The sequence below is a fragment of the Lynx rufus genome, unplaced genomic scaffold (assembly GCF_022079265.1).
Source record: "Lynx rufus isolate CCGP_SWC_20201006 ecotype Redwood Valley unplaced genomic scaffold, mLynRuf1.p SCAF_9, whole genome shotgun sequence".
NCBI classification, from domain to species: domain Eukaryota; kingdom Metazoa; phylum Chordata; class Mammalia; order Carnivora; family Felidae; genus Lynx; species Lynx rufus.
The window spans coordinates 20,094,063-20,112,357 of record NW_025814897.1 but is presented as its reverse complement, the minus strand read 5'-3'; the positions used below and the strand labels follow the sequence as shown (position 1 = coordinate 20,112,357).

The window sequence follows — 18,295 nt, the reverse complement described above, 5'->3', positions numbered from 1 at the left end:
GGCTCAGGCCGTTGGTAACCTATCAACCCTCGAGTCAGCAGGCCCTCCTCACCCTGAGAATGTGCTGGTTCCAAAGCTCTGAATGGATTTCTCTTTAGACATAATAGCCTGCGTGGTGTCTGCCTTCCTAGTCTGGCCTGCAAGACCCCTTCTATTTACGAAGGACTTGAGAACAGCGCTAATCCTACCGCAGAACCTAACTACCACGTAATGATGTTTCTGTAGAAAAAGAAGGAACTTGGGATCCCAGAAACACGCTGCTCCTTATTTACAGGGAGACTGGGGCTTTTCCCAGCTCCAAGCCACTGATTGTGGTTCCCATGGCCTGGGCAGGGATTAGGGACCCCCTGCAGAACCGAGGCTAAGAGGGAGTAGGGTCAGAACAAGGAGTCCAAGGAGCCGCGGGGTGGGGGTGCGCGAGGGAGCTGAGGCAGGGACGCCAGGGTTATGAGGGGGGCTAGAGTCCTGAGGTAGACAGGCCTCCAAGGTGGCAGCTGTAAGGAGCTGGCTGGGCTGTTTCCTACCCATCAACCGCTGACGTCTTTGCCCCAAGCAGATCTTTCTTTTCTTCTCTTAAATATGCATAAAGTCCTTCTCCATATGATAAGCAGGCTCCTGTGAGACCTGGCCCCTACCTACTGCTCCACCTGCTTCCGTCCACACCCCGTGCTCCCTGTTTCGGGGACAGCAACACTGACGTGCTGGCAGTTCCCAGCATGCATCGCGGTGTCTCCAGCTTCATAATAGCTGCTCAGGCCGGTCCCTTTGCTTGGAATGCTCTCTGTCTTTTCTTATTCACTGTTGATCATCTAAAACTCCGCTCGGGGGAGCTTGGGTGGCACTTAACCAGTCGGTGAAGCATCCAACTCTTGGTTTCAGCTCAGGGTCACGATCTCCCGGTTTGTGAGTTCGAGCCTCACGTCGGGCTCTGTGCTTGCAGTGTGGATGGGATTCTCTCTCCCTCCTCCCTCTGTCCCTCTCAAAATAAACGAACCCGAAAAGAAAATAAAACTTGGCTCAGAATTATCCTCCGAAGCTCTGCTTAACCCCGCCACCCTCCCCCCAAACTCCTTGGTGCTCCTCAGTGCAGCCCACACATACCTCTTTTTTCTTTTCTTTCCTTTCTTTTTTTTTTTTATGTGCAACATTATACTGAAGCCATTTTCATGTGTGTCTACACGAGGAGGGGCCGTGGCTCATTTTCTTTACACCCTGGCACCTACCACTGTTCCTAATAGGAATTCGACACCTATGTGGAACTGAGCTAAGGTTGATGCCCTAAACTGCCTTCTAGGGAGGGTCCCTCTAGACCGAGGCACTCATTCCCCCACTTGCTGGGAGTGTTGTCTGCTGTGGCTCACAGTTGGGTCCCTCCCTAAGAACTGCCCTCAGCCAGATGGCGCTGTGGTACCCAAAGTTACAGCCCTTCCCCAGGGACAGTCAGTAGCCAATGGCGGGTCCATGTGGGTCCTGTACCTTTAAAGGGCCATCCCAACTTCAGAGTCCCTTTGGGCCTCTCGGAGGCTTCTTGCCGCCCCTGTGTCATGGGCACACACTCTCCCTCAGACAGCCCTGTCCCCCCACCCCCCACCCCCTTACAGGGGTGGTTCTAGAAGCACTCGTCAGTAAGCCTCTTGCAAGGAATCTCCACTTCAGAGTCTATTCCTCGGGAACCCAGTCACCACATTCCCATATTGCTTCCCACTGGGTCTTGCCCTGTTGCCCTGTAAACCGGAATGCACTTTCCAGTTGTTTCCTGACCACTTGACATTCGAAGCCAGTGACTTTCCTGAGGGGTTTTTATTACTTGCAACAGTGGAGAAATGCACAGGACATAAAAAGACTCCTTCAACGTTCCTTCAGGTTCTCCTGGAAAGACTCCACTAGGAATCCCCCCTCTGCCCCTTTTCCGCTTATTTATCTCTACAGACTGGATGCGAAAGATTTAAATGGAGCAAAGGTGCTCATAATGGTGACTCTTACAAAGAACTCAGAAGAGATGAGCCAGTGTTGCTGAGGGAAGCCCAGTCACTGGTTGGTCCTGGGTCTTGGGGTGCAGGAGCTGGGGGGGGGATTAGGACAAGAATTGTTCCCCGGGGTGGAGGGACAGCGGGATGGAGCGGGTAGAATGCAGTGACAGACTCCCTCCGCCCTACTTTGTCTCCTCTTTTCAAATACGAGCCCGTGTGGAGAGACTCAGCCTAGGCTAGGGGTTGAAATGGGGTGTGAGGAACCCAAGCGTGTGACGTCTAACCTGGGGCTAGAAGGAGGACTCTCGCTTCTCCGCGAAGGTGCACCCTTCCCAGAGATGAGGCACAAAGTAGGGACATCTCAGGCGGCAGCCAGGGACGGATGAGATCAGGAAACGCCTCAGGACTTGGGCCCACCCGGAAGGACCTGTTTCGGGGCTGGGCGTAAGGGAATGGCCATGCCCACCCGCGTTACCAGAATTGAAAGGTTATTTGGTAAAAATGCTTTTATTACCTTGGTGCTGCTGCTTTTCCTGTGCTTTTTTCCTTTTTCCAGCTGAAACAGATAGCCTTCGGAGTTGCTCCGACCCACTTTCACTTGGTTTCTTTGGCTTGTCTCCGCGCTGAGTTGGGATTCGCTTTCTACCCTGGACAAGATAGGTGGAAATGTGACGCTGGGCGAGGCCCCTTCGTTAGGCTGCACCTCGGTCAGCTGCTTTAAGGCCTGCTGATGGTGCTCCATGATCTGAGCGAGCCGTGAGTCCGGAGAAGCTCTGACAGGCTGGCTGTCAGAGGGAGAATGGAATTTCCTGAATGGGGAGAAAAACAAAAACAAAAACACAACCCACAAATCTGTTAATGATACCTGGGTATATAGGACGTTTAGCAGAAAAGTCTTTTTGAACTTGAGGTATTCATCGCTCTCCAAATCAAACTCATGACCTTCAGCTGAATCTTTGCATAAATACATTAACCTCTTAAAATCCTCCTAGTTTTTCTTTAGGGTAGTTTAGCTCTTGTTTGAGGACTTGCATTTAGTGAATTCGAAATCGAAAAACAAAAACAACAGACGCCCCTTGGAAACGTCAAAGACCTTCCCACTATAACATGCCTGGAAATGTTGGGTTAAATTGGAACAAACATCTTTTTAGTGAATACATAGTAGAATTTATAAGAGAGACAGGGAAACTTCAAGACCACACACAAAAAAAGGAACTAAAAGTAAAGCAGATTTTGGATAAGCTAAAGCTATGGCTTTCTTGGTGGGAGTTTTGCACCTATGGGCTTGAGTTTTGTTTTTTTTTTAATGTTTATTTTTGAGAGAGAGACAGGATGCGAGTGGGTTGGGGGCAGAGAGAGGGAGGCACAGAATGGGAAGCAGGCTCCAGGCTCCAAGCTGTCAGCACAGAGCCTGATGCGGGGCTCCAAGTCGCGAGCTGTGAGATCATGACCTGAGCGGAAGTTGGACGCTCAACCGACTGAGCCCCCCAGGCGCCCCTGGGCTTGAGTGTTAACACTTAACGCTGGTGTAGGATATGTGAAATCTTGGCCCCGTGTGGCATGGGGAATCAAGGGAGACGCCCGCATACAGGCCTTGGAGAGCTACGTCTTCAAGAAAAAGTTGGGTTAGTGAAAGTCACCAGCCTTGAGAATCTGCAAAGCAAGCCTGTTTGTCTTGATCTAAGCTCTCAAGTGGAGAAAAAATTCCTTGTGAATTTCCACGGGACAGCTTTTGGGGTTCAAATTTACCTTCTCCACACAAGTGTGGATTCCAGCACCAAAAAAATTAACCTAAAAATGATCCTAGAAGAGGGCTCTCCCTGTTGTATCTGGCAGAACCAAATATAAAAGTTCTCTGGGGTGCCTGGGTGGCTCAGTTGGTGAGTGTCCGGCTTCACCTCCGGTTATGATCTCACAGTTTCTGAGTTCGAGCCCCGCGTCGGGCTCTGTGCTGGCAGCTCGAAGACTGGAGCCTGCTTCGGATTCTGTGTCTCCCTCTCTTTCGCTTTGTCCCTTCCCCACTCTCATTCTCTCTCTCTCTCTCTCTCTCTCTCTCTCTCTCTCTCTCATAAACATTAAAAAAAAAAATTCTCTGGAGGGATAACCTCCTTCTCTAGCCTGCCTACGTGTCTTTGGACAAGATAGCCAAGCATACATTCACAATCCCAAATCCTAGAATATATGAGGAAATAATCCACTAAGTAGAAGAGTCCACAGGCGCACATGCACACGCACAAGAAACAGTGATGGATTTCTACGAACTTCTGATAATAGAATTTTAACATTTTAAAAAATTTTTACGTCTTAGAGAGTGAGCTGGGAAGGGGGCAGAGGGGGAGAGAATCTTTTTTTTTTAAATTTAATTTCTTAATTATTTATCTTTTTAAATATTGTCAAATTGGTTTCCGTACAACACCCAGTGCTCATCTTTTTTTCAATATTAATCTTTATTTCTGAAAGAAAGAAAACACGTATGAGTGGGGGAGAGTCAGAGACAGAGAGGGGGACATAGGATCCAAAGCAGGCTCTGTGCACTGACAGCAGAGAGCCCGATGTGGGGCACAAACTCACAAAAGGTGAGATCGTGACCTGAACCGAAGTCAGACCCTTACTCGACTGAGCTGGGCAGGCACCCTGGAGAGAGAGGATCTTAAGCAGGCTTCAGGAGCCTGACACAGGGCTGGTGACCCCAGGATTTTTATTCTCAACTCACTGAGCCACCCAGGAGCCCCTAGATAGCATTCTGAAGCATGTTTGAAGATTTTATTTAAAAAAAAAATTTTTTTTAACGTTTATTTATTTTTTTGAGACAGAGAGAGGCAGAGCATGAACAGGGGAGGGTCAGAGAGGGAGACACAGAATCCAAAACAGGCCCCAGGCTCTGAGCTGTCAGCACAGAGCCCGACGTGGGGCTCGAACTCACGGACTGTGAGATCATGATTTGAGCCGAAGTCGGACACTTAACCAACCAAGCCACCCAGGCGCCCCAAGATTTTAAAGACCTGAGAGAAGAAATCAAAACCCTGAGAAACCGATTTTGGGGAAAAAAAAAAGTTTTAATCAGAACTGAATAAAAATTCTAGACATGAAAAATACCACTATTGAAATTTACTAAATTTTGATTAAAGTGCATACTAGACTCAGCTGAAGAAAGTTAGTGCATTGGGAAACTGGTGGGAGGAAATTTCTCAAGCACAGATAAAAGATGAAATAAGAAACCGTTAAAGAGACCCAGAGGCGAGAATAACAGAATCTAGTATGCATGTATTTGGTGTTCCCGGAGGGAAAACAGTAACTATTTCCTGAGACAGGAAATATTCATAGGAAATAGTACATAATAATCAAAGGGGAGATGGATGGTAGTTTTTATGGAATTTATGAAAGCGATGAATCCTCAAACTTAGGAATCACAAGCAGGATTAAAAACTTCATATTGAGGGGCGCCTGGGTGGCTCAGTCGGTTAAGCGTCCGACTTCGGCTAAGGTCACGATCTTGCAGTCCGGGAGTTCGAGCCCCGCGTTGGGCTCTGGGCTGAGTGCTCAGAGCCTGGAGCCTGTTTCAGATTCTGTGTCTCCCTCTCTTTCTGACCCTCCCCCGCTCATGCTCTGTCTCTCTCTGTCTCAAAAATAAATAAACGTTAAAAAAAAAATTAAAAAAAAAAACCCACTTCATATCGAGACCTAACACAGGGAAACCTCAGAATACCAAAAACAAAGGGGGAAGCCTTAAAAGAGAAAAACAAAAGGAATGATAATTATATTGACAAAAACTTTTCAAAGAAACAGAAACCAGGAGATAGGAAAATGTTTTCCAGCTCTTTACCAGGTTGAACTATAACTCAAGATAGAGAGTAAAGGTCCTTCAGGTAGATTTAGCAGTGACCTACCCTTGCTGAAAACCTTTCCAAAAGATCTACCTCAGGAAGAAAGAGTCAAATGGAAGAAAAATGGTGAGGCAGAGACATTAATAAACAGTTAAATTTGAAACACTCTCTACAAGAAGCCGTAACTTTTGGAGACCTAGGAACTACAAAAGATGCTGGAGGATGATGCGTGACTCAAAGGGCGATTGGATTAAAACAATCCAGCGATTCTGAATATGCTCTGGAAGAGAACAGAAATATTTTGCCTGGCTAAGTAAGTTTTTCAAAAACCTAAGTTGGGTGAATCTAGAGGGTATTATGCTAAGTGAATGAAGTCTGAGTCAAATACCATAGGATTCCACTCATAAATGAAATCTATAAACTCTAAAAAGCAGAATCAGTCCTGTAAATACGGAGAACAAACTGACAGTTGCCGGAGGGTAGGAGGTAGGGCGTTGGGCAAAGTGGGTGATGGAGAGAGGGAGATACAAGGCTTCCAGTTATGGAATGCATAAGCCACAGGAATAAAAGTCATTGCATAAGGAATACAGTCAATGATAGTGTAATAGCAATGTGATGGGACAGAGGGCAGTTACACTTGTGAACGTAGCATAACGTATAAACTTGTCAGATCACTAGTTGTGCAGCCGAAACTAACATTGTGCGTCAACTATACTCAAAATAGACAAAGCGTATTTCCAAGTCAGGGGAAAAAGTAACAATTCTATTCAATAAAAGACACAGACACACACACACAAAGGATAGAAACAGGGTGATAGGACAAATTACGATGATAGAAATAAATCCAAATATGATTATTACAGTAAACATAAGTAGATTAAAGTTGAAAATCTGCCCACAAACCGAACAAAGCCAAACAAAAAATACATGTGATCTAAATGGTTTTATAGGAAAATTCTATGAAACTTCAAGTAATAGAGAATTCCAATTGTATATCAAGTGTCTAGAGGATGGAGAAAGGGGGAATACTCTGCAACTAGTTTTATAAGGTTGGTATAGTCTTGATAACCCATTCAGATAAGGCTAGTGGCAGATAGGAAAATTTTAAGCCAACCTCACTTCACGCATGTGAATGTTAAATCCTAAATAGTGTTAAAAAATTAAGCAACATATTAAAAATACAATGTGAGAAGTTAGGTTAATCCTAGGAATAAAAGGATGATGTCACATTAGGAAATCTATTAATAGGGGCACCTTCGGTGGCTCAGTCAGTTGAGTGACCGACTCCTGATTTTGGCTCAGGTCATGATCTTGTGGTTTTGTGGGTTCAAGCCCCATGCTGACCATACACAGAGCCTCTCCCTGTCTCTGCCCCTCCCCTACTCATGCTCTCTTTGTCTCTCTCCGATAAAAATAAAAATAACTTAAAAGGAAATCTGTTAATATATTTAACTACCTTAAAGGATTTAAAGAGAAAAATTTTCAACTGATGCAGGACAAGTCTTTGATAAAATTAAGTATCCATTTGTGATAAAAGCTCTTGGCAACAGGAATAGGAGACATTTCCTGTCTCCCCTCCCTGTCTAGCAAAAGTTAAATATGTTTAATGGTATGAATGTTAGAAGCGCTCCCTCTAAAGTCAGGAAAAAAGACAGGGATGCCTGCTACCTATCACGATCTCTTCTAGGAAGCCAGTTCTGAATTTTATTGACTGTTCCATACCTCCAGGTGAAGCACTGAGATGTCTTCTTACTTCAGACATGCAAAATTGTCTACCTACTTTGAAAGTAAGCTCCTTGAAGGCACCCAGGCATCACACTACTTTTGAACCTTCTATATAGCATTTTAGCACTGGATTTAGTGCATATCTGGTGTGTAATATACACATTCGATTGAATGACATCGGCACACGTCCCCTGATGTGAGTTTAAAAATAACTTTTTTTTTTTTTTGGTCTGACGATGGAAGCAATACATCTACACCGCAGGGAACTTGAACAATTCAGATTCAGAAAGTATGCACAGGACATTAAAAATAAGTCCAATTTCTCTTGCCAGAAATAATGGCTATGGACATTTTGATGCGTTTTTCCTCGTTGGTGCCTATTTCTGCATAGTAGAGCTCCTACTCCTTAGGTGTAAATTTGCACCTTACTGTTTGCTTTTTATAGAAGTATTTCTTTAAAGTAGGTTTTTTTAATGTTTATTTTTGAGAAAGAGCACGAGCGGGGGGAGGGGCAGACAGAGAGGGAGACACAGAATCCGAAGCAGGCTCCAGGGCTCTGACCTGTCAGCACAGAGCCCGAGGTGGGGCTCGAACCCACAGACTGCAAGATCATGACCTGAGCCGAAGTTGGACCCTTAACCGTCTGAGCCACCCAGGCGCCCCTAGAAGTGCTTCTTTATAACCAAAGTTTTTTAATGGTTGCGTGACATTAAATACCATCATTTACCTAAACATTTCCTTATTGTTGGATTATTGTTGTCATTTTGGTAAATGATGGTATTTGGGGGCATACCTATATTTCCTTAGGATAACCATGTTGGAGACAGTTTCCTCCAAACATTACTTGTAACCCTCAAAATATACTGATTTTTTTTCCCCCCCACCGGGTCCTTCTCTCTCCTCCCATCCCTCCAATCTCTGGCTTAACTACAGTGGGAAAAGTAGAGGAGACTGGGAAGAAGAAAAGAAATACCTCGAAAGTGGGCTATGTGAGGCAGAAATCAGAGCCAAGGACATTGCTAGGCGATGTTTTCCTCTCCCTTGACCGTCCCCATGACCCACGCCTTCTCCTGTCTCCAGTGGTCTCTCATAGCTCCTCTAGGAAAAAGTTGGGAAAAGGGAATTCTTACCATAATATTTCTAAGTTCTTATATTTCGTCTCTGTGTAAATCTGCTTGGGTTGCTTCTTATTTGTGGTTGATCCATTAACATTTACTGTAGGAACAGACTGTGAGCCTTTCTGGCTCAGGGGCACTTGTCTCTTACTAAGCTCGTTTAGGTGGTTCAAGCCCACATTGGAAAGAGTGTGGATGTGTGGCTGCTGGTGTGACGGTCTTTTCTCGTCTTGGCCTTCGTGTCCTCTTTGTTTGTGAACATCCGTCACTGACTGATACCCAGTAGAGTTGTTATACGATGCCTTATCAGAAGCCTGCTGTGCTGGGCCAAGTTTGTTGGAGGTTACTTTGGGATCCCCGCTCCTAAGTGCACTTGAGTCTTGTAAATCATCATTCGGGGCATTCGTGATTACAGTTGTTTCGTGCTTTATTGAAGGATCAGTGGGCTTATTCTCGTTTGGTTGCTGTCTGGGAGTGCTATTCTGGTTTCCCTGACAGACAGCCAGCTCCTCAGTCACCAAAGACTTCAGGCCACGCTGGCGTTGGTGCTGTTTCCGGATGCGGCGCTTGGCTGGTTTTCTGGAAGGCTGCTGACCGTTGGTGGTTTCAGAAGATTGACGTCTCAGTAGGTTGTTTGATTTTGCACTTTCACATTGAGACCAGTGTTCTTGGTGATTCTAAAAAGAGACCTTTGGTTAACGTAAAGCTAAATGATCAGCATGCTTCACAATTTATATTAGTATTTTCCAAATTGCCGGTTAAGACTTCTGGAAAGTGACCCCAGAATCGAAAGGAGATTATGAATGGGGGGAGGGGGGAACCTTTCCTAATTTCAGGATATGAGAGTGATTGAGTAATTCCTCTTGGCAATTTCAGATTATGAATTTTCTAGAAAGAAGAAGAGAGCTTAGAATGCGCTTTATATTCAGGACTAGTCTTTGACTTCAAATGTAAAACGATGTATCACCACAGGGTGGGGAGGGGAAGGGGCTTTACCTCTACAGGGCTGCATTACAAAGAAGGTGCAAATCTATACCAAAATATGCAAGTTTATTCTAACCAAGACGAATATTTTTAAACATCTTAACCAGAAGGGACATCAGTGATCTGCTTACCAACCAGGTACAAATCTAATAGGAGATACAATTTAGATGATCAGATCTTCTTACTCATATGGGTCAGAAGCTAGAAATGACCTCTTCACCAGATGAAACAAATTAGATTTTATTCAGAGGATTATAAAAGAGTCTGCACTGTGATAGGACATCCGTGAAACCACAAGGGTTGTTTTGCTTCAGTTCCTTAATATAGCCTGTACTTAGGCAATCAAACATCTGGGGGAAATATTTCAATTTCAGAAAGGTCTTTATGCTTTTCAAAGTCTTGTAACAACAAAATGTACTCCTGGTATAATAGATACACTATGTAACTATATTGTGCTAAGCCATTTAGAAATCTTTTCCAAGGAATAAAGCACTCATTACTTTGTGAAAAACTAGCAGAGTTAAGAGGCCTTTGGAAAAGAATGATTAAATGCTTAGTAAAAATAGTAAAGACCATATGCATCAGTGTGGAATATACCTGTGCCATATTTTTTCCTTTCTGAACACCTACTAAAAAATCTCTATGGCCTGTATCTATGCAATGTTAATTGAAAAATCCAAGTTACCTGGATCACTCGAGGGGGGGAAACACCTTTTTTTTTTTTTTTTTTTTGCTCAGATTGTTTAAGCTTGCTATGAACAATGATTAAATTATTGCAGCGAGTTCAACTTTTTTTTCACTTTTCTGGTAGAATTACTAGGACATCCTGTTCTCTGTAATAATAGATGGCATTCTATTTCTAATGAAGTCTCCTTATAATGATTAGGTCGAGACTGTTAAATTTAACACAGTAATATACAATATTACTTTGCATTGTCAGATTTTTAAGTGAGAATGGCTTATCTGAAATTTAGACTATGTTCTCCTCAGAATTTGACTTTCTGGAAGATTGGCCAGGCTCTGATTAGCTCGTCTAAACTTTACATTTTTACCTTTGGTACTCGAAAAAAGAAAAACTTCCTTTTTTTTTTTTTTTTTTTTGTATTTCAGTTAAGAAAGGGGCACCTGGGTGGCTCAGTTGGTTAAGCATCTGACTTCGGCTCAGGTTATGATCTCGTGGTTCATGAGTTTGAGCCCTGCATCGGGCTCGGTGCTGACCGCTCAGAGCCTGGAGCCTGCTTCGGATTCTGTGTCTCCCCCCCCCCCCCCACACCCTCTGCCTATCCCCTCTCAAAAATAAACATTAAAGAAAAACAGTTTTCCTTCCATGTGGTATATGGAGCTGCACGGGAGAAATGTGGGTACAGAGGCTCTGCAAATAGATAATCCAAGAGCATCCTTCCTTAAAGTGGACCCAGAAGAAAACGGCTATTTTACAGTCGTATCAGTGTGTTAACGAAACACGGTGGCTCTTTTCATGCCTGTCATCCGTGTTTATGAAGGCAAAAAAGAAAAATCCCCTTTGCTGTGATCTCTAAATATTTATTGATGCTGATAGTGTCATATAGAAGAGTATCTGTTCTGGGGCGCCTGGGTGGCTCGGTCGGTTAAGCGTCTGACTCGTGATTTCAGCTCAGGTCATGATCTCACAGTCGCGAGTGAGATCGAGCCCTGCGTGGGGCTCTGTGCTGATAGTGAGGAGCCTGTTTGGGATCGTCCCTCTCTCTCTCTGCCCCTCCCTGGCTCACACTCTATCTCCGGCTCTCTTCCTCTCTCAAAATAAATAAACAATTAAAAAGAAACTTGTCCAGCCTTTTAATTGCTAGAAAAATAAGCGAACAGGAATTCTTTCTGCTGCCATCCTAGCCCTCCCTCCTCATTCCCACCGACAAAGGGGGGGGGGGATAAAGCTACCAAGAATTCTTTCTCTGGGGTCCCAGACCCAAAATCTTGGGTTACCACTTGGTTTTAATCATGTCCCACCTTTGCTGCTGACGATTCAGATTACAGTAGTACTCTTCTTAGGGGGCTTTGTCAACAAGGCGGAGGACTCCTCATTTGAGGAAACTTCAGTTGTCTCGAGTGTTAAATCCGCTATTCACGTGAGCGTAAGTGCCCAGAGATGGCATTTCAGTCCCCAGAAGGGAAGACATTTACGGGTTTGCTGTGATTTCTCTCACCTTGTGAGCAGGCTACTTGAGCTGTGTGGTTTCCTGAAGATTTATTTCCCTACAATTGAGATGCCAGGTGTCACTTTTTAGGTCACAAGACCTGAGTTCCCTCAAGGTAACATACAAAGCCATTCTCAGGCTATTTAATCTCCATCAGCGCTGAAATCCTCTATTTTATCCTGCTCTCAACGGGGTTCTTTTGTTACCAACACTCACAACCGGTCCATGCCACATGCACTCAGAATAACGGCTTAATGGCACTAGGGTTCCCTGGCCCACACACACCCTTGTCCATTGGAACAGCGTTTGCGTCGGGGAATCCTGATGCCTCACGCTGGGAGGATGATTTCTTAGTAAGATCCGCGCTTCGTTATTAACGTTTGTTCATACCGTGCCATCCAAGGGTAGTTTGCCCCCAACCCCGCAAAAGGCAGCGTCTGGCTGTTTCTCTTTGGCGGCTTTCCTGTTGCTATGCCATAAGCAGAGAGGAGGATGCATGGTCGTCTTAACCAAAGGTTCATCTGCTTTAAAACAAAAGCTGTTCTTGTCCTTAGTGACCCCGATCGACCCTGGCGTCCTGAGGGTTGTGCCTGGGCTCCAGGGTCAGCTCTGATGTTGAGAAGTGTCTGTTGTGTTTATTAACAATGAAACACAAATACTTTGAACTTGGGTTAGAAATTCCATTGGATAATAGTAAGAAAACTTAGAGCACACGTATTAACTGGCTCTAATTTATAGCATCAGGAAGGGAGGGTTCTGTGTTCAGATGAACAAAAGACGTCAAGAAGTCTTGACAGTGTTGGAGCCCAAACCAAAATAATAGGTCTTTGGAAAGGTGGGAAGTTACTTAGGATGTGATTACAAGGAACCTGACATTAACTAGTCAAAGATCCTACATACCCTGTCCTTCCTTTGCCTAGAAAGTCAAGAGTTATTTCATTATTTTTTAAATGTTTATTTTTGGGAGAGAGCTCTCCTGAACCATGAGATCATGAGCCAAAATCAAGAGCTGGATGCTTAACCAACTGAGCCACCCAGGCGTCCCAGTAGTTATTTTTTTTTTTTTAAGTTTATTTTTGAGAGAGTGAGAGCTCTCATGCACATGAGTGGGGTAGGGGTGGGGGACAGAGAGAGAATCCCAAACAGGCTCCGTGATGTTACCATGGAGCCTGATCTGGGGCTTGATCTCAGGATCTGTGAGCTCATGACCTGAGCTGAAGTCAAGAGTCAGACGCTTAAATGACTGAGTCACCCAGGCGCCCCAAGAGTTATTTTAGAGTGGCAAGAAAGCAAATCTCCTATTTCATTTTTTTTTTTTTTGAAGCTTTACTTAATTGGAGAACTTTGCATTTCTTTCTATTGGTGACCTGTTCCATGCCTGGGAAAGGATCTTCTGCTATTGGGAATGTGCTCCCTCACACTAGTCAGCAAAGTACTGGGTCTAGTTCTGGATACACAATGGAATTGGGATTTGGAATACCCAGGAACGTTCACAGGACAGCACAGAATGATTCAGGACAAGACCTATGTGGAAAGGTAGAGTGAAGAGGGATTAGTTGGTTTAAAGTAGAGACCTTAGGCACAAGTAGGATGCTTCCATAGAAAATAATGATGATGGGGCGTCTGGGTGGCTCAGTTGGTTAAGCATCCGACTTCAGCTCAGGTCATGATCTCGCTGTTTGTGGGTTCGAGCCCCGCATCGGGCTCTGGGCTGACAGCTGGGAGCCTGGAGCCTGCTTTAGATTCTGCGTCTCCCTCTCTCTCTGTCCCCCCCCCTCCCAAAAAGAAACATTTAAAAAAAATCAAAAAAAGAAAAAAAATGATTATGACGACCATCAGTTGTCAGTATTTTTAAAGTGAGGGTACATAAATTTAAATTGTCTCGGGACCTTGTTTCCGGTGTCTTTTTCTTGAGATGTTCATGTCTCGGGTTCCATGGTCTTCCATCCAGAAAGAAGGCACTAGATTTGGGTAGTTGAAGAGGAAAAGGAAAGGCAGCCTGCAGCATTGGTATGCTGAACGCCTGACTGGTGTGTAGGATGCAGCAGGGAATTAACAAATCCTTTTGAAATGAACAAATCCTTTGGAAGCATCCCATGGGCCACTCCGTATTGCTGCCATGTTAGGTCTAACGATCTTGAGATACTTGGCTCCTCTTTATCTTCCTTCAGGAGTGGGTTATAAACAAATGAGTTCTGGGCCGCCTGGGTGGCTCTGTCTGTCGGTTAAGTGTCTGACTTCGGCTCAGGTCATGATCTTGTGGTTGGTGGGTTCAAGCCCCACATTGGGCTCTCTGCTGTCAGCACAGAGCCCTCTTTGGATCCTCTGTCCGCCCCCCTCCCCCCCAAAAATAAACAAACCTCAAAAAAAATAAAATAAATGATGGGAATGCAAGCTGGTGCAGCCACTCTGGAAAACAGTATGGAGGTTCCTCAAAAAACTAAAAATAGAACTACCCTACGACCCAGCAACTGCAATTCTGCCCATCTGGGCAGAAATCAGTCTTACCTATGGTGGGTAACTATTCTCAGGCATAAGAATAGACCTGTAGGGGCGCCTGGGTGGCGCAGTCGGTTAAGCGTCCGACTTCAGCCAGGTCACGATCTCGTGGTCCGTGAGTTCGAGCCCCGCGTCAGGCTCTGGGCTGATGGCTCAGAGCCTGGAGCCTGTTTCCGATTCTGTGTCTCCCTCTCTCTCTGCCCCTCCCCCGTTCATGCTCTGTCTCTCTCTGTCCCAAAAATAAATAAAAAGCGTTGGAAAAAAAAATTAAAAAAAAAAAAAAGAATAGACCTGTAAATAGAGGTGCCTGGGTGGCCCAGTCGGTTAAGCATCTGACAGCTCAGAGCCTGGAGCCTGCTTTGGATCCTATGTTTCCCTCTCTGTGCCTCTCCCACTCGCACTCTCTTTCTCAAAAATAATAAACATTAAAAAAAAAAAAAGAATACACCTGTAAGTAATAAGTCAGTGGTGGATATTATTGATATTTAGCAGTAACCCTCGAAACCCATTTAAAATTCAGTCTAGCAAGTAACCTTTAACTGTTGGGCTCTTTGATGCCATTTGTCTACAGGATCAATGGCAGCGTTTTCAGTCTCTTTGGCATTCTGAATGGACGTCTTGTCAGTTACACTGATGGAGTAGGAGATCTAAGAGGGTAAAACAGAGAGAGCATGTTAACAAGTTTCTTCTTAGTCTTAGAGCCACGAGGCTCATCCGTGTAACCTAGAAAGAGACCCTGAAGGGCTATGTTTTCCTTTCGGTTCAAGGATCTATCTCGGTCTTCAGGGACCTGGATTGTTCCTAAGGAAAATGGGAATAAATAACGTTTCCTCCTGTAGGCACGATGTGAGAATTGGTGCTTTGAGGTCAAACTATTTATTTATTTTTATTAAAAAACTTTTAAAAGTTATTTATTGAGAGAGAGAGCAAGAGTGCGGTAGGGGCAGAGAGAGAAGGGAGAGACAATCGCAAGCAGGCTCTGCACTGTCAGCACAGACCCTGATGTGGGGCTCGAACTCCCGAACCGTGAGATCATGGCCCGAGCTGAGATCAAGAGTTGGACGCTTAACCGACTGAGCCACCCAGTCACCCTGTACTTTAAATGTTCGATATATACTCAGGGGACCCAGTTTTCGAACAGTTACCTGAACTGAATGTAGCCACAAATGTCGAGTATATCAAATGAGATACTAACGTAGTGAAATAACGCTGTACTTGAAGATAGCGACAACAACAACAGAAATAACAATATTCATTGGATGTGCATGGTGCGCTAGTAGCTGTCCTAAGCACTTAGCATATATTCTATCAGTTATAATATATTAAAGCTGATCAGGTATGTAACTATTAACTATTAACAGATGATCTGATTATCATCTCTCAGGTTAAGTAACTTGTCCAGAATCAACAGCTAGTAAGTAGAAGCACCAAATAGTCTAATTCCAGAGCCTGATATTTCGCAATTTTGCTCAAGTAACTCACTTATTACAGATATCATCTTTGGGGTGCCTGGGTGGCTCAGTCGGTTGAGCGTCCAACTTCAGCTCGGGTCACAGTTGGTGGGTTCGAGCCCCGTGTCGGGCTCTGTGCTGACAGCTCAGAGCCCGGAGCCTGCTTCAGATTCTGTGTCTCCCTGTCTCTCTGCCCCTCCCCTGCCCATGTTCTGTCTCTCTCTCAAAAATGAATAAACGTTAAAAAAAAATTAAAAACGTAAAAACATAGAGAGCAGTATCATCTTTGACTTGCAGAATTTGTAATGTTGGCACTTAGCGAATTTGAATGATGGAGAGTGAGGTTCTCAACTTTAGTCAGATGTTGGAATGACAAGATATCAGGCGCCCCTGAAGTGATACAGTCTTAATGTTGGTAAAAGATTCTAGAGGTAATCCAGTATAACTATAGTACTTCTACACAATCCATTTGCTATTTAGACACATGCCCCAGGGGGCGCCTGCGCAGCTCAGATGGTTGAGCATCCAACTCTTTTTTTTTTTAATGTTTATTTTTGAGACAGAGATAGAGCATGGATAGGGGAGGGGCAGAGAGAGAGGGAGAGAGAGGGAGAATCGGAAACAGGCTCCAGGCTCTGAGCTGTCAGCACAGAGCCCGACGCAGGGCTCAAACTCACGGACCGTGAGATCATGACCCGAGCTGAAGTCGGACGCTTAACCGACGGAGCCACCCAGGTGCCCTGAGCATCTAACTCTTGATTTCAGCTCAGGTCATGATCCCAGGGTCCTGGAATCGATCCCTGGGTCGGGCTCCGTCCTGAGTGTGCAGCCTGCTTGGGATTCTCTCCCCTTCCCTCTCCCCCCTCTGCTCTTCTCTCCTGCTCATGTGTGTGCACATGTGCATACTCTCTCTCCCTCCCTCCCTCCCTCTCTCCCTCTCTCTCTCTCAAAATAAACACACACCCGTCTGTGTCACTGTAGGTTTATTTATTTATTTATTTAAATTTTTTTTAAATGTTTTTTAATTTATTTTTGAGACAGGGAGAGACAGAGCATGAACAGGGGAGGGTCAGAGAGAGGGAGACACAGAATCTGAAACAGGCTCCAGGCTCTGAGCTGTCAGCACAGAGCCCGACGCGGGGCTCCAACTCACGGACCGCAAGATCGTGACCTGAGCCGAAGTCGGCCGCTTAACCGACTGAGCCACCCAGGCACCCCTGTGTCACTGTAGGTTTAAAATTTTTTTTTTTCAACGTTTATTTATTTTTGGGACAGAGAGAGACAGAGCATGAACGGGGGAGGGGCAGAGAGAGAGGGAGACACAGAATCGGAAACAGGCTCCAGGCTCTGAGCCATCAGCCCAGAGCCCGATGCGGGGCTCGAACTCACGGACCGCGAGATCGTGACCTGACTGAAGTCGGACGCTTAACCGACTGCGCCACCCAGGCGCCCCTCACTGTAGGTTTAAAGACCTTCTGTGGACTAAGGAGGCGAGAAGGCATAAGGTGGCTTGAGAATATTCCTTTTTTTCTGTGGGAGACCTGGTCCTCTCGACCATCCCATGGAGTAAAACACTAGCTCTCTTAATCCCTGTTTCGTGGATGGTGAACATACTGTCGCATCACTGAGCCACCCAGTTGCTATAAAATTTCTTCCTATGAGAGCAGAAATACATCTTCCTGTAATTTCTAGCCTGCTTCCTTCTGAAATAATGGAGTAAGTCAAACAAAATGAGACTGTTTGGCTCGTTCAGACGATGGCCCCAAATAATAGAAGCCGACTGTGATGCCTTTGCTAAACCTCCTCTTATTCACGGGCGCGGTGGCGAGATTTCTTTGCCATTCGTCCTGGGACAGGTTACCCAGCTTGGGTTCCTTTGGCCACCGTGCCCGATGGCTCGTCAATGTCGAGCTTGCCCTTTCGAAACTGATATAACTTTCATATTTAGGTTTTGGATCTTATACTTGTTTTATTAAATTGTCCCCGGTGGGCTGCATAGCGTGACGAGCAGCGAGCCGTGTAATGCAGGAAGAAGCATGGGGTTTAGGGTCCGTTGTGTGCGTTCACGTGTTCCCATTCTCCTGCTGCTCCGTACTCCGCACACATGCAGAGTCAATACAGGGAAGAGGGGGAAATATTTGTTACATATTAATAAGTCAGCGTCTGACAGTAAAGATAACCTCATTCCTCAGGGCGCCTGTACTTAGAGGTTGATCTGAAAACGGAGAAAAATGAAAACAAAACTTCTTGATGCTCGAACCATCCTGGCAAATACACGGAGCGACTTGTGCCGTTGGGTCATGGGGATTTTTCTGATTACAAATGGGACTGATCAGCAGATTTTGAAGGATTACCTACTCCGCGAAAGGAAAGCTTCCCAACACCACGAAACAGTGTAACTTGCACTGAGATAGTTAAGAAATATGAATGCTGCCACCCAAGGTCAGGAACCACTGTGTCATGATGCCCACGTCTCCGTCCCTCTCATGGCACCGGTTCAAGAAACACAAGGGGATTATACAAGCATTAGGGTTTTACAGCTTTTGCTCCTCTTAC

The 18,295-nt window shown here is 45.1% G+C and overlaps 1 protein-coding gene across 3 annotated transcripts in view; it reads right to left on the bottom strand.

Moving 5' to 3' along the window:
• The window catches only part of JHY (junctional cadherin complex regulator), a 58,568-nt gene that overhangs the window by 10,046 nt on the left and 30,227 nt on the right, over positions 1–18,295 (bottom strand). For 2 of the 3 annotated variants that reach the window (XM_047071769.1, XM_047071770.1), the window contains exons 3-5: positions 14,822–14,935; positions 8,650–9,311; positions 2,485–2,779 (exon numbers count right to left, since the gene is read on the bottom strand). In XM_047071769.1, the coding sequence (XP_046927725.1) occupies positions 2,485–2,779; positions 8,650–9,311; positions 14,822–14,935 (1,071 nt within the window). The remainder of the gene's footprint in view (positions 1–2,484; positions 2,780–8,649; positions 9,312–14,821; positions 14,936–18,295) is intronic. The other variant, XM_047071771.1, reaches the window with a different exon arrangement.